This window comes from Paramacrobiotus metropolitanus, unplaced genomic scaffold (assembly GCF_019649055.1).
Source record: "Paramacrobiotus metropolitanus isolate TYO unplaced genomic scaffold, Prichtersi_v1.0 Parri_scaffold0000043, whole genome shotgun sequence".
Classification (NCBI taxonomy): Eukaryota; Metazoa; Tardigrada; class Eutardigrada; order Parachela; family Macrobiotidae; genus Paramacrobiotus; species Paramacrobiotus metropolitanus.
Genome location: NW_026570263.1, coordinates 781,195 through 797,619, shown reverse-complemented (window position 1 = coordinate 797,619; position 16,425 = coordinate 781,195). Strand labels below are relative to the sequence as shown.

The 16,425-nt window shown below is 50.1% G+C and overlaps 2 protein-coding genes and 1 non-coding gene across 3 annotated transcripts; 2 read left to right on the top strand and 1 right to left on the bottom strand.

The window, feature by feature from the left end:
* The first annotated feature begins 3,456 nt into the window (after positions 1–3,456).
* Positions 3,457–3,529, top strand: Trnar-acg (transfer RNA arginine (anticodon ACG)). Its single transcript has one exon. It is a non-coding gene; the product is annotated as a tRNA-Arg (tRNA).
* Positions 3,530–3,955: 426 nt separating this feature from the next.
* LOC129590925 (uncharacterized) lies at positions 3,956–12,792 on the bottom strand. The gene is given in 14 exon segments (XM_055486372.1): positions 3,956–5,979; positions 6,119–6,872; positions 7,245–7,330; positions 7,333–7,436; positions 7,505–7,641; positions 8,017–8,491; positions 8,606–8,743; positions 8,962–9,151; positions 9,298–9,426; positions 10,209–10,301; positions 11,031–11,378; positions 11,790–11,886; positions 11,940–12,052; positions 12,113–12,792. Coding segments are annotated over 14 exon segments (4,395 nt in total). The 5' UTR covers positions 12,224–12,792; the 3' UTR covers positions 3,956–4,359.
* Positions 12,196–16,392, top strand: LOC129590869 (integrator complex subunit 9-like). The gene is made up of 6 exons (XM_055486297.1): positions 12,196–13,658; positions 13,899–14,196; positions 14,257–14,399; positions 14,749–15,231; positions 15,394–15,867; positions 15,929–16,392. The coding sequence occupies exons 1-6, from the start codon at positions 13,230–13,232 to the stop codon at positions 16,118–16,120; spliced, it is 2,019 nt and encodes a 672-aa protein (XP_055342272.1). The 5' UTR covers positions 12,196–13,229; the 3' UTR covers positions 16,121–16,392.
* The last annotated feature ends 33 nt before the right edge of the window (positions 16,393–16,425 follow it).

Below are 16,425 nucleotides of genomic sequence, written 5' to 3'. Positions count from 1 at the left end.
GGTTCTATGGTGGTTCTGTGTGGTTCTATAGGTTCACCGGTTCACGACAGGAGACGGGTAGAGCGGCAGCGTGTCAGCGACTGACAGCAGACGTGGTTCACTTGTGGTTCTATAGTGGTTCTATGGTGGTTCTGTGTGGTTCTATAGGTTCACCGGTTCATAGTAGGAGATGGGTAATGCGACAGCGTGTCGGCGACTGACAGCAGACGTGGTTCAGTTGTGGTTCTATAGTGGTTTTATGGTGGTTCTGTGTGGTTCTATAGGTTCACCGGTTCACGACAGGAGACGGGTAGTGCGGCAGCGTGTCAGCGACTGACAGCAGACGTGGTTCACTTGTGGTTCTATAGTGGTTCTATGGTGGTTCTGTGTGGTTCTATAGGTTCACCGGTTCATAGTAGGAGATGGGTAATGCGACAGCGTGTCAGCGACTGACAGCAGACGTGGTTCACTTGTGGTTCTATAGTGGTTCTATGGTGGTTCTGTGTGGTTCTATAGGTTCACCGGTTCACGACAGGAGACGGGTAGTGCGGCAGCGTGTCAGCGACTGACAGCAGACGTGGTTCACTTGTGGTTCTATAGTGGTTCTGTGTGGTTCTATAGGTTCACTGGTTCACGACAGGAGACGGGTAGTGCGGCAGCGTGTTAGCGACTGACAGCAGACGCGGTTCAGTTGTGGTACTAAAGTGGTTCTACGGTGGTTCTGTGTGGTTCTATAGGTACACTTAGATCTATTTAATGTTAGCGTCTTTTTATTGGTTCTATTGGTTCAGAACCAAGTGAACCACTCGTGTCCTGGTCTATAGGTTCATTCCCATAGAACCACTAATGTCCTAACTTGGACATTCTATGGTTAGAAGACTGCCAATACCGATTTTTAAAAAGTATCAGATTCGGACCTTGCAAGTTTGAGTATGCCGAAACGTTAAAAAAAGCGGGTTACAAGTCCCTGTTATTTTGTCGTATCCGAAAATCTCTGCTCCTGATGTACAAGATGGTGTTCCGTCTTGTACCTTATGGGGAGAAATTTTTCAAACTTCGGGAAAAACTTGGTGCTGCCGCCGTTTGTATTGCAGGCAGAACACGTCAGATAACGTCCCTTGATGAACATCCCTACGCAGTGGAACCCGTGGACACGTGCGCCTCGGACGGACGGAAGTTCATCAGCGAACGGAGCTTTGCCTATCTAATGGCGCACTTGTGGAATGAAATCAGACTGCCCCATGAATCATACAACCGCATTAACAGTTTTGATTCTTGCCTGGATACGGTTAAATGGCGGATTTGAAATGGACTAAGCGTTTCCTTCAACTTCATGTTGATCATTACTGTTTACTGTAAAACTGTATGTTGTCTAAATTTGTGATGTTTTAAATGTAAGGCTTTCGCTAATGCGATAGCCTTATCTCCCATTTTAGTCTATGACCTCGTGCAGGACATCCCTGATTGTTGTAGACATTAAGCTCATTAAACAACAAAACAACAACAACAACTTGTCCTGGAGGGGTGGCAAGTGCAAGGACAACTTTATCAGGAAATGTGGTCGCACGGACACGCCCTCCATTCCTTGCCCTTTAGGGAACGCCGCTTCTTCGGCCAAGCCCGACCCAATGGTGTACATGTGCAGTCGGTGTTGGATGGGACACTGGTCGACATTGCCCGCCTGGTCCTGGAGTGCCGCGACGGCTGGGAGCCGGTCCGGCGGCGCCTGATGTGGGTCAAGGACCGGGCGTTGCCCCCGGCCACGGCCGACGTTCGCAGCAAAGTGGCGGCGGTGCGCGCGCGCTGGTGCCAGACACTGCAGTACCCGCAGGAATGGCAACCCATCCGCTACTTCCTCAACATGTACGTCATCAAGCATTGTCGTCTAACCTGCACCGATGCACCGGTATCTCATCAGCTGCACATGTGTTTGTGTAGTTCTAGTACGCGTACTGGCAAAGGTCATCAATATAAGAAAAAGTGCATTCGCGTAATACTGCTTACTTGTAAGGATTCAAATTTAAACGTTGCTGCTGCTATTTAAAAAGGTAGAATGGTAAAAAAATACGAGCACTGTTGCTGTGCCTGCAGATTCAGCGGGTTCCATTCGGATGGCAGTCCGCACGCGTGGGACCACGTCGACTTGAGAAGTGTGCCTCTCGGCCAACTCAGCAGACTGGCGCTGTGGGGAATCTATGAATTGTTTCTGTCGAAACATTCACTGGGCACGACCAGCAGTAGCAGTGCCTCATAGAGCGAACCAAGATCTATAATATTAATGTGACTACAAACAATCTGGGACATCGAGGTCGGAAAAACTCCAAAATTTAAAACAAATAATTGAAAATACTATCAGATATTTAGATTTAGCATGTTCAGAAACTGTTTCACATGCCTTTTATTTCGTAAAAAAATATTTTTAACCCGTGCCACTGATGCCGGGTCCGGTAAAGCTGGCTTCGGTAAAGCTTTCACCGTAACCTTGCAAAATAGTAACAATTCTAGTTGCTTGGAACATTGAAGTAAGTGCTATGAATACGCATTAATAGGACACGCAATACTATGAAGTACTTACTATCAATACGCTGGAATGCAAATTCGCATATGTGTATATATACATGTACAGATATGTACACATATTTTATACGAATACATATCTGTATATAAATATGTATTGTATACATACATATATATATCTACCTATATGTACTCGCACATACTGAATTTTATTATCCGGCTTGCCATAATCAGATTATGTTTGTAATACATACTTGAATGCCTTACAAAAGGAAAACTTTGTTCAGTAAAGAGATTTTCCTACCCGTAAAATTTATGAAACATCTGACCGACAGAACAAAGACACATTTGCAGATTTTCCTCGCACTGGCTCGCTTTTCAAAATAGTAATATTTAATTCAATCTAACAGTTTAATACACTTGAAACAACTGCGAGTTGAATGCGTTCGTTCAGATATTGACAGCAGCCATTGAAATTGACATTTTCTATGTCTATATTTACGTATGTATATGTATGTACTATGTAGGGAAGCTTTCGAACGGGATCATCTTTCATCGCAACTTCAGTTAACAACAACCTAGCCCAACCTAACCGGTAAGTTGGAAAATCAAACCAGTGATCAGTTTTTTCATTGTCTGTGGAACTGAAAAACAACTCAAAACAGCTGACCTTTCAGTGATGCGTACAACTGTACAGGGAACACAAAAAGGAACTTTTCCAGGCTTTACTTTACCGAGTAACAGCTGGTGAAAGTCTACCAAAATCTTCGACTTCGTTAGCAGTATCAAATAAACATGCTCCCGGTGCACTTTTTACAATTTTACGGTTTGTGCAGATGGTTGGCAGTTTTGCTGGTGATACGCTAGCAGCCGGCTGTAAATAGATCCAACTTTCTGCGCAAACGCTGCGAAAAGCCAAACAGGCTGTGCGCGTGCACCATGCACTGGTTATAACGACATGGCCGCGTGGCCCAATGGCTAAGGCGCCTGACTACGAATCAGGAGATTGTGGGTTCGACTCCCACCGTGGTCACTTTTTTCCTCCCAAACGCTTTGCTTTGATTATTTTTAGGTTAACATTCATACTTTATCATATTTATATATTTATTTTTCACTGATTTTTATATTTTAATGTATTTTTAATATTTATTATATTTAAAAAAATATTTTGTTATTTGTCACAAACTTACAAACGACGCAGAATTACACCTGATGCTCGCGTGGAACGATCATTCCCACGAAAGAAAAAGTCGAACACATACAGTAGAATTCATTGATGATTTCGTTAGGATTCTACGAGTATTCCATTCTATCCATTCCGAGTACGTATTTTTTTTATAATGTACTTTTAATAAAGTATTGTGCTATTTGTTACTAAAGACGTGGAATTAAAGTATTAAACCTAATGCTCGCGTTGAACGATCATTCCCACGGAAGATAACATCGAACACATACGTCATACAGTAGAAATCAATAATTATTTCGTTAGGATTCTACGAGTATTCCATTCTATCCATTCCGAGTACGTACAAGTGTACCACCAACCATCGGGACGACGCGAACGCGGTGAGAGAATAAACGCAAAAAAAGGCGCGCAGAGATGTCAAAATCACAGAGGAAAAACAAAACTAAAGAAGGCTAGCTGGAAGAAGCAGTTAACGCTACTGAAACCAGTAAAAGTCGGCGTAAAACGAGGAAAAAAATGTCAATCATTCCAACGGTTAACCTCCCTTCCTGTCGAAATCCATCGGGAACGCCCTCGCCGAAATCTCCTCACCATTCCGCTCAAACGCGCTAAACAACCGTTCCGTTCAACGCGCTAAACCGTTCAACGATTCAACGCGCGTTATTCCGTTCAACGCGCTAAACGGACGAGTAATACTGCGGCAACAACCGCACCGAGCTGCTGCTCAACGCTGCGCGCCCGGACGTCCCGCGGGCGGTCAACGTACCACCCCGCGACGGGGCGGCGACCGCCTCGGGGGTCTGGAAGATCTGGCACATCTGGCTGACCTTCTTCCCCTTCCTCCCGCCACTTCCGGCGCCGGTCCCGCCCTCCTCCGACAGACTGACGGTGTCGCTGTTCTCCTTGCCGTCCTCCTTCCGCTCCTTCTCTTCTTTGGGTTCCTCGCGCTCCGGCGGCCAGCGGAACCCCGTGGAGCCCTCTGACTTGATAGGCACCGGCGCGGGGACGCTCCACTTCCGGCTGAACGGCAGCGGGGCATGCCAGGCGACGGGCTCGTCCGCCTCCGTCGATTCGGACGAGTACACGTCGCTCAACGCGTCCAGCTTGCTCTTCAGCGACTCCCGCGTCGGACTGCGCACCAGGGTGACGCCGGTGGGCGCTTTGGGCACCGGCTCCGGCTTCCGGTCGGCCTCGAAACGGCAGCGCAGCGCGCGGACGCTGCACGGGGTGTCCGGGACGTTCTCCGTCGTTTCTTCACCGGTTTTCCCGTCACTACGCGGCTCCGCGGTCGGCTCGAGCGCCGCGTCGGTGTCCGACGTCGGCGCGGCCAGGGACTCGCTGGAGCTGTCCATCCAGCGGTACCCGTCGGCCTGTATGTTGCTGCTGACCTCCGCCGCTTCATTTTCCACTTCACGATGCGTTTTGTCATCCATTTCGGGAATTTCGGTGTCCGGGAGCGGCTGGAGACTGGGCAGCTGTTTGGCGATCTCCTCCAGCGTCTCAGCCAAGCTGGACGCCGCCACCGGCGTGTAAACGCGGCTAGAAGACGCACCCAGATCAGCAATAGGTTGGGAAAACAGATAGGACGCGCGCACTTCCTCCGCCTCCAAAATCCGCTGCTCGGCTTGTTTCTCCTCCGCGGAATCAGTTTTCACCCAGTCCGCGTCGCTCTGACCGAAGAAATAGCTGTGACGCTTCACACTGACCGGCTCGGACGCGGTGGCCTCGTCCGCGCCGTTCCCCACGGGAACGGACGCCGTGCGACACAGTTCCGGCCGACTGGGCAGTCCGAACAAGAACAGCGACGGCGTCGGGACAACACTCTCTTCTTCCCCTTCTGTTTTACTATCCGCGTCTTCCGCATCGAGTAAATTCAGCGACGACGAGCTGGACGCCGACGACAGCGACGAGCATTCGGCGTTGTCGAGCCAGACGAAGGTGGCGGCGATCTCGGGGGTGGTGGCCACATCCGCTGCGTCCTCGACATCCTCCAGATACGGCGCACTGGGGGTAACCGTCGTCTCGGCGTCCATTTGGCCGGGGAATGAATCACAGATGGCTTGGCACGCCTCCTCGATGTCCTGCTGTTCCTGCTGCTGCTCTTGGTGGTGCACCACCGCCACGACGACGGACACTGGCGCTTCCGCTGCCACAACCACGAGACTGTCCGCGTCCTCTTCCGCGGCGCTGCGGCGGAAGGATTTCCGTCCGGATGACGACGATGAACTACAGGAGTCGGAGGCGCGTTTGCCCAGCACCAGCGAGACCGCGTCGCGATCCACCTCCACGCGTCGACCCTATTTACAAACAAATATTCACCATCATTTTTATTACGCCGATTTTATTTAGAATTTATTGTTAAATTTATCATTAATTGTTAATGAAATTTCTACGTTATTTACTAAATTTATTTTTCCATATTTCTTCCTAACGTACAGTCTTAGGGGAGGCGCTCAAACACCGTTTGATCCCGCTAGTCTGCCGCGGGAACGTCGTGGCCTTCACAAAGCGTCCCTTCGCCGTCTTCTCCTGCTTGGACTCCTCGGCCACCCAGCTGCGATGCCGGCGCAGCACCAGCGGCGACAGGGCGCGGTACGGCCGCTTCGACGTCACCCGCGCCGCTTGCCGCACCGGCACGGGCTCCACGACCTCCGCGCGGACCTCCACCGGGGTCGCGGGCGCCACCAGCGTCTCATTCAGTATCCCGGCCTCCACCTGCATGGCGTTCTCCACGGCCTCATCAAACGACAGCTTGACCAGCAGTCCGCCCTCGCACTGATCATACCGCACCGTCCGCACCACGTCGATGATGCGGCGGGGCCGCGTCAAGCCCAGGGAGCCGCTGCGGACGAAGTAGGACTCGTGGGAGACGGAGCGGCTGTGGCTGACGGGGCTGGAGTGCGAGCGGGTGAGGGGCGGGTGCACGGGGGCCGAGACGGGCTCCTCGGGGAGGGTGGAGTGCAGGAGGAGCGGGTCGGGGGCGCTGCGGGCCACCTGGAAGACGGACTCCACGGAGCGGCTGCTGGACAATCGGGAGTCTAGTTGGGAGGCCCCGGGGGGCGAGTGTAAGGACAGCGGAAGGAAGCGGTCGCTGCACACTTGTTTGCGCTGGCTGCGCTGCCCGGGCAGGATGCTGCGCCACGTTAAGGAGGTCTTACGGTCCTTGACGCTGCGACTGCGCCGTTTCCCACTAAAATCAAACGGTATAATGCAAATTTTAATTTCTGGAATTTTTCTAAATACTTTCCAATCTTTTTTATACTGTTTAAAAATACATGGTTAAATTTAAACATTTTTTACCTCTCTGGAAATTCTCTGGTTAATTCTCATTTTTTAAAACTTATTTTTAAAACTAACATTTTATAACATTTTTTATACAATCCTAGAAATTTCTTTGCTTAGTTCTGGGCATTTTTGTATAGTATTCATTTTTTTTGTTACGTTTCGAAAACATTTTACCAGCCTGGTTAAATTGTTCCATCCAGTTAATTTTTAATATTAACATATATTTCAAGGTCGTCGCAATACGATATACAGAGCGTTTTTGTTCGAAAACTCCTACCGTGATTTGGGCAGCTCGATGACGGTGTGGAATTGGGGAAGGTTGTGCGGACCGGCGCCGACCTCGACGAAGGCGGGCAGCGCCTCCGGGAGGGGTTGGCGCGGGTGACGCTGCGGGCCTGGTCGAGCGTGAGGAGTTTGGCGGGGTTGGACACGGCCAGCGACTTGGGCCGGCCACTCAGCCCGCTCATGCCTAATACAGCATCAAATGCGCTCATCATGCGTTGCAGATTCATACAGCGCCAAGTAAGGGCGGCCTACCGGAACGACTGAGCAGCGCCGGCGTCTGCATCTGGCTGCTGAAAATCAGCTCGGCGTAGTTCACCAGGTACTCCACCGCGATGGCGCACACGCTCACGCCCTTCAACGCGTCCAGACTCGACTCCGATTCCGACGATCTAGCGAGAAATTTCAAAAATCAGTTCCTTTTAAATTACGATAATTAGGGCATTAAAATTAAAATATTGAAATTTCAAACTGACCAAATTAACCCAAAAAAACGTTCAAAAACTGTGAAATACATGTATTAAAAAATCGCCGCAAATTTTAAAAATATTTTACAAATCCTACAAAACTGGCCAATTAATAATAAAACAGCCAAAAATATTTCTAAAAAATTTCAAAGAATGAATAAAACTGCAACAAATCATTCAAAAAATTCTAAAAAATCGTGGAAATCAGCCGAAAAATTTCCCCACTCGGTTGGTTGCATTTTTTTCCGACAGCATTTTAAAAAAGAAACTCCGAAACTTAGGGCAGTCAAAAAACCTTACCGGAGAAGATTGGGCGCCCAGACAATCGCCAAATTTTTCGAGGTCATCCCAGTTCTGCCCGCGGCGGAAGCGATGCGCGCTAGATGGCGCATCAAATACTCGAGCGTGCGGTAGTGCGGCGGCGGCAGCCGGCTAACGACATCGTGTATCTTCAGTAAACGCAGCTCCTCGGCGGCCTGCACCGCCTCGACGAACTGCTCGTACAGCTGGTGCGTGAGTAAGGGGTTGGGCAGTTCGCGGAAGTAGAGCTTGAGGACGGAGGCCACCGAGTGGATGTCCTGCATGTACAGCTCGCTGTTGGCCAGGTCCGGCACGTGGTCGGCGTCGAACTCCTGGCGCAGACGATGGATGTTGGACTGGATGCCGGACAGACGGTAGATCCCGTCGATGATGCCGTACTGCTCGATGAAGGCCGCGCAGTGGATTAAGACGGCCGGCACTTTTAGGCCGACACCCTCGGCGCCACCACTGCTGGCTGCAATGCACGGGTTATGTTCACGCATCGCACGAAACAAAAATTCTGATTTAAAATAATTATAATAACAAATTTCAATTAATATACTGCTATAATTGTAAGAGTGAAGAATACCGTTCATGAGATATTCGCCGAGGTCACAGCCGAAAATACGCTCGCGTAAAATACCGGACTCCTTCAGGCGGCGGCGGGTGGGGCGGTTGGAGAGGAAGGAACGGAAGAAACTGGCAAATTTGCTCTGTTTCCGCAATACTACAAAAACATACTTATAAGTTATTCATTTCCGGGGAGAATCGATCGACACCAACGTTTTCGCTGTCGTCCGCACGTACTCGACTTAATTTATATTCAATCAAACTTACGGTGCAATTACAAGATTCAAATAAATTCCAGGTTTACTTAATTTTATTGGATATCAAATCAGTGATAAATTAACTGAACGTCTAATTAGTCGTGCATTAAGGTTATACCTGGCAGCTGTTCATGGCTGAGAGACGTGATGCAGCGCCGTGCGTCGGGCGTGCCGTGGGGGATTTTGTCGCGCGAGATGAGCTGGACGCAGTCGCCGGGGAAGAAGCCGACCTCCAGCTCCTTCTTGCCGCGCCACCACATGGACTCCTCGCCGGCCGGCATGTCGATCACCGAGATCATGTCGCCCACCTGCAAACAAGTGAGTAAACAGCGCTGTAAACACTGTACACACGCCATCGAGTGCAAACCGACCGCGACAAGACAGTCTGTCTTGTGGGCTGAGCAAGCAAGATAACGAATAATCGACGCCCGTCGCATTGGTATTTGGCACTCACCTCCAGCGCCAGTTCGTCGTCCAGCTGCGGCACGTAGCGCTTCACCACGTGGACGGCCGCCACGGCCGGCGTGTTGATGGCCGAGCCGTCCGAGGCGCAGGCCACCAGATGGAAGCCCCGGTTGTCTAACTGCACGGGAACACAGAAATTCTGTTAATTACTAGATAAAAGCATTTCTTTCGGCAAGGGATTCCGTTGATTTTAGCTCAACCCCAGTCAAACCTTTCATATTTCTAACCTTCGAAGAAAATCATTTCGAAATGAAGTCTTCCAGCAGCAATGCCTTCCAGTATTTGAAACGGTTTAAAATAAACAACTAAATTATCTAAGTTATTTTTTTAACTGTTTTAGGTGAATAAACTGATAAATCAAACGCCGATTTCATAACATACGATAAGTAAAACTGCTGAAATACGATAAATCGTATATGAAATACGATATACTCGTATCAATAACGATAATTAATTTTTTAATATCCTTGGTTAAACATTTCGGGAAATGAGTTAAGTACAAAACGTTTTTTAGTTTCAAAAATTTATTTCGTTCCAAATCATTCGAAAAACAAACCGGGCTTTGAATATTTGAGACGGTTTGAAATATGAAGTAAAACAGCTTTTTTCAATTACTTTCAATTAATTTTTTTAGGCGGACAAACAGATCAAATGAAATGCCGATTTAATACAGCGAAAAAACTGTGGGAAATAACGATAAAATCATATCAGTACCGATAGGTATTAATACGAATCATACGATATTCAAATTTGTTTATTTCAGTTTATTAAACAATACTCGAAAAATAAACTTCAAAAAGATCGTATTTAAAATCCTCAAAATTTCATTTGGAAGAAAACTATTTCAATTTTATCCTGGATCATTTAACCATCATTTAGCAGCTAAGTAGCCAGACTTACTTCCAACCAGCTAAGGACCGGAGCGCAGTTGATGAGATTGCCGGCAATCTGGGAGAAGCGGGCCAGATACGCACTGAGCGGACCCTTCAGAGCCTACGACCAGCGCAACACCCGTCTTGACATGTCAAAACTACACAAATCTAGTCTTTTCTGCAATCACCGCCCCCACTACCGTCGCAACTCTATTAACACACTTTCCCACACGCTGAAACAACATTACGCATGCACTGCACGCAGGCCACGTACAGCTGTAGCCAACCGGTGAAGCGCGACATGCACATGCAAACACGCATCCAGAGCCTCATTAGCACTGCACCAACACTTTAACACTACACAGTAACGGACAGGGAAATGGACAATTAAGCTAGACCGTTCACGTAACGAGCCAGTGTATCATACGTGCAGTACACGCCAACTAAGACGCTGAAGAGCGCTGCTCAGCGCCACTGATGCAGAGCAATGCGTCTGCTCTCATTACGCCGAAACTGACGGTTGATTTAGGAGAAATACATAACAGTATGAAAAAGATGCATATAATGCCAATAAAGAGCAGAGTGATAATAAAGCGGAAGACGACGGCATTCCGATGAGGTAAATAACTCACAGGGCAACCTGATTCTATAGAAGCGCAGCAAACAGCCAATGCAATAGCGCTGCGGGCCACGCAATCGATTGCATTCACTCGACCTACTTTGACGGGCAATTTGAGAGATCATTCATTACACAGCACTACAGCCCACAAAAGGCCTTTATGCCGTGGCAATCGAGTGCAGCGGATGACCAGGAGTACGGAGAGCAGGATTACCATTGCAGCCACCTTACCTCGATAGTTTCCCGTCCGCCATCCGGTCGGCCGGCGCCCAGACTGGTCAGAGGCGTCAGTTGGCTGAATCCGCGGTCGTAGCAGCAGGTGTGCAGTTGCTTGTCGAATTTAAGCAAATGCGGCCAGGAGCGGCGGATCAGCCAGTGTTTGGCGTTGCAGCTGACGCTTAGCGTGAAGAACAACTCCCCCGATGCCTCGTCCACGCCGTGGTATACCGCGCGGGAGGCCCAGCGCAGCGCGGATGATGTCGCGTCGGAACTGTTGTTGGCCAGACACTTGTTGTCGTCGGACAGGCAGCACTCGGTGGAGGAGACCAGCGATGCTGTGGCGCCTTGGTATAACGAGACCTGTATATAACGAGCATGTGTTTTACTGACTGAAACACAAGCGACAACGTTGGCCGCAGCCACTCCATCTCAACGCCGACGCGCAGTTGCACTGGCCGAGCGTCAGCGAACCAGCAACGCCAACACGCCCACCCCATCTCCACTCGCTGGCGCTAATAGCATTCTAGCAGCCGACATCCTACTCACAGTGAGCGCGGCATAAAACCAGCGGTGAAACAGTGCCGCTCATTCAGTGCAGCAAATGAACTGCACAGCCTCGGTTTTGGCAAATACATACAGTTGCCCGGCTGTTGCACTGTTTATTTACCAGTTGGCGCTGCCGTCAACAACACCGCCGCGCCGAGTAAACACGCCGTGCACCGCGCAATGCAGCGCTGTATGTTTGCAGCCTGACAATGACCGTGTATGTACCTGCAGTCGACTGAGCCCGACGCGTTCATAGTGGAAGTGCGCGCAGTCCTGTAAGCGCGGGAAGCGCGAGTCGCTCGCGGCTGATGATAAGAAGCGTCTGCAACCGAAGATTCCATCACATCGCGCTACACGAAGGTATAAACGTCGTACCTGCCGTCCCGAGGGAGGCTGGCGTGTTGCCGCAGCGTCCCGTCCACGCTGCACGAGGAAGACAGGCTGCTGCTGGTGGGGGTGCCCCGCGGGGGGCGCAGACGCACCGACACCTGCAAATTCAAGGGCAACACCTACTAACAAGCTCCAGGCTGTGGGAAATGGACACTTACCGATCGACTGGGATTCTCCTTGGCGTAGAAAGTGCTCTGGCCCACATCCGTGATCAGCGTCCCCGTGGGGGCGCGGCGGGTGAGGGGGGTCTGGGGGGAGGAGGAAGCCATGGTTCAGATCAGTCGGGAATCACGAAGGACACGATCCAGCAATTTTCCAAGACATGACAGTCACTGTCCGTAGAGTAGAGTGTGGACAGAGCAAACACTGGCTGTCGTTTGGTTAGGCTGCTCAGGCGCGTCGAGAATGCAGCGAGGTATGCAGTACTATGCACTATGCAGTGCGATTGATTTCTCCCTCCGCGACACCTGCGAATCGGTGATCATGCGACGGCCAACCCGATCTGCAAGACGGCTACACTGTCGCCAACGTGATCAACGGAAAAACATGTGGATATCGGAGATGCTTGGTGCTGGCGATTAGCGCAGGCCAAACCGGTTTGCTCTCCCGTCACTCACACGCGCAGCGCATTGTCAGCCAGCCAACAAAGCGCAGCAGCGGGCCAAAATAAACAAACTTTCATGGTCAAGATGCTCAGCACCTACACACGGCCGTAAACATGCACGGAACCTCGACAAATGAAATTGAATGATTATTTTTCCAACGAAATCGCACAGTGCAGCGTGTGTTACAGGAACTCAACATCCGTGATCAGTCACTCTCGCTACTCATGCTTTATCGATGCACTGCATCCGAGTCAGACCAGACCAAGACCAAGAAATCAGGATCACAGCGCGAGGGCTGAGGCTGAGACTGAGACTGCAAGCCATGGTCCATGCTGTACTGTCTAATATCGACGCGTCGTCACTGCGCTTCCACTCAAACCGTCAGCACTCACAATAAAGCGTGCTCGTTCATGTTTTACTTACTTTTCTGCCTTTTTGTTGAACTCTGAGGATCTGAAAAATAAATTTTTGATTGCAATTGATTTTTGGTGGACAAAATTTTGCTTGTTCTTGCTGTCCTTGAGATTGTTGTTTTCGTAGTCCTTCGTAGTTTTCTTCGCGGTTGATAAACAGACAGTCGCCGATGTGAGCAGAATCGGTGTATCTGAATCTTTGGGCCTTGGGCTCTATACTCTACAGCACGCAACTGCTGTGAGTTCTTTGAGCGAAAATGAGTTCCTTCGTCAAGTCTTTATCGGACAACCCGAACCGTCCCTGCTTCTTCGTGCAGTACGGCGAGACGTTCCTCTTGCTAGACTGCGGCTTGGACGCCCGTTCCGTGCTGCACTTCTTGCCCGTGTCGCAAGTGTTCACTGCATCACTGGCGGGCATGCCCATTTGGCCGCAGAGCGAGAACAATCCCTTCCTGTACAGCACGCGCAACGAGATCCTCATCAACGAGGGCCACTTGCTCCTCAACGGCGCCATCGAGTTCCAGCTGCCCGACCTGCAGCAGATCACGCCGGAGGACCTGCACTACGTCCTCATCTCCAACTTCGCGCAGCTCTTCGCGCTGCCTTATCTCATTCAAGAGAAGAACTTCCACGGACGCATCTTCGCCACCGCGCCCACTGTGCAGTTGGCGCGCGATGTCTTCCAAGTCAGTACGCAGATTTCTGTTACCTTAACTCTTAGCAAAACTCGCTTCTTCTCTACATCTTCGATGAAGAACTCATTTTAAAATTATATAAATTTTCAAGTAATTTTTCTTTGGTTTTTCCATATTTTTCTTGATAAATTAATTTTTTTATTTGGTTATAAATTGTTTTTAAAATTTACCATTTTTTCGATGTGTTGTGCTGTTGTAGCTGCTAAATTGCAGTACTTATTCCCTTTTCAGGATATGATCAATTATCTGGACAGCTACGGGAGCCCGATGAAGGCGGAGAAGTGGAAAGTGAAGGAAGTGAAGCAGCTCCTCCCCGCCGTGCTGCAGAACACGCGGCCGGAACTGTGGCAGTCCTTGTGCTCGACGGAAGCGCTGGAGACGTCGCTGAAGCGGCTGGAGGTGATCAACTTCCGGCAGACGCTCTTCCTGGAGAACTCGCTGAGCATCACGGCGCACAGCTCCGGCTTCTGCATGGGCTCCTGCAACTGGCTCATCCAGGCGCCCAAGGAGAAGCTCCTCTACTTGTCCGGTGAGAAGTCGCTTCTTTATTGGCACTCAGTGCCTTTTTGCTGAACGTTTCGCTGTCCAGATTCCTCCACGCTGACGACGCACGTCCTCCCGATCGATCTGCAGGACGCCCGCTTCCCCGACGTCGTCATCGCCGCCGCCCTCAACATGGACCCGCAGCGCAGCCCCGAGGATTCCCTCAAAATGATGGGCCAGGCCATCAAGGTACACCGTACAGGCAGACTGTTGCCGTTCAGTTAATCGTAATTTTACGGTTTAGTTTCATCTGATTTTAATTGTGATTTACCGCTTAATTTTATTTTAAAATTCACCGTGTAAATTACCGATTTGATTTATTTGCAGTTTAATTAACCCTTTTCCTCACTGTTGAATTCAGTTATAGTTGATTTTTGGTTTCATATTTTGACTTGACTAACCGCTTAATTTTATTTGTTAACTTAACTCACCCTGCAGTTTACCGTCTAATTCAGCTTCTGTTCACTTACCGTTTAAATTACGTTTATTTATTCGCTGTTATGGGATGTGACGCGGTGACGGTATTTGATTGTATCAGGAGTGCCTGCGCGAGGGCGGCAACGTGCTGATCCCCTTCTCCAGCGTGGACCTGTTGATCGACGTGCTGGAGTACCTGTTCATGTACATGGAGGACCTGCCCACCCACCTGCCCGTCAACGTCATCGCCGCGACGGCGCACTCCATGTTGTCGCTGGCGCAGGTCTTCTCGGAGTGGCTGAACAAGGACTACCGCGACAAGGCCTATTTACCGGAGGAGCCCTTCATCCACGGCCAGATGGCCCGCGCCGGCCGCCTGCGCATCTTCCCCTCGGTGGACGGCAAGTTCTCCGAGAGCTTCAAGAGTCCCTGCATCGTGCTGTGCTCGCACCACAGTTTGAGGATGGGCCCGGCGGTGCACCTGCTCTCGCAGTGGAAGACCAGTCCCAAAAACACCCTCGTCCTTATCGACTCCGAGTTCCATCCCAGCGAGGCCTTGCAGCCCTACCTCCCCATCCAGATGAAGGTCGCCTACTGTCCCTTGGTGCGTTATTTAAGCATACTGAATTTAAATTCTTTCCTCTCTAATTAATTGAAAGAAAATAATCATTTTGCCAATTTAAATCTGGATTTTACTGTTCTTTAATTTGATTTAAGTTGCAGCAAATTAGAGTAATTTAATAAAGGGTTATGTTGTCATGCACAGGATACGCGACTGAAACCCTTCCAGTTGACGAAGATCCTGGATTCCCTGCAGCCGCGCGCCCTGGTGATCCACGAGCGGTATTTACAGCCGCTGGGCAACTCAGCGGACAGCGCCGACTACATCGTCCGCTGTCCTGCCTCCACGCGCATCCTGCCCATCCGCGGCCACCACGACATCCCGCTGCCCCTGCGCAGCGCCTGTCTCAACGTCGTCGCCGCCACGCCCCTCCTCTCCAGCCTCCCCCTCATCCCGGTGGACGCGGCCAGCTCCGGGGACGGGAAGATCCTGGCCGGGCGCTGTTTCGGCGGCATCCGCACGCTGGACAACAAGTACTATCTGGAGACGATCGGCAGAGGGGGCGCCCGGATCACCGCGGGGGACCGCAGTCCGGATGTGGCCAAGCTGGTGCGACTGATGCGGAAGGAGGGCTTCGGGGAGGTGCGGCTGGAGGTAGAGAAGGACCGGAGCCGGGTGGTGAGTTTCCGCGGGAAGAATCGACATTTCCGGTTTGATTTCAGTTGGATGTTGATTGTAGATATGCGGGAGTCATGAGATGGAGGTGGTAGTGAGCAAGGGCGCCACGGAGGTGGTCCTGAAGAAGCCCAGCAGGGAGCTGCGCGGGAGAATGCGAGCGCTGCTGCAGGCGGTGCGCGGTGGGGAGACGGCCGCGGTGACGCGTCTACCGAGGACGGAGGACGACCTGCAGTCCAAGAGCACGGCCGGATAGGCCCGCCATGTCAATTCCCCTGTTTCCTGGAACATGTATTTTTTCTCGGATTTGTGATAATTGTTTGGGGCATTTCTGCGCTGCAGGTGATTTTTATTGTTGCTGCGCATTTATTTTCGTGTATAATAATATTATTATAATATATATATCAGTTATAATCAATTAATCATTAATGGAATGGTAATCCTATTTTGGGAAAATTTTTCTTAGTAATAGTTCAATAGAACGGTGAATTTAATAAGAAAAAACTGAAAGCGTCAGTTCAGTGCATAAAAAATTGAATGAAAGTATGGTAGCGACTCAGG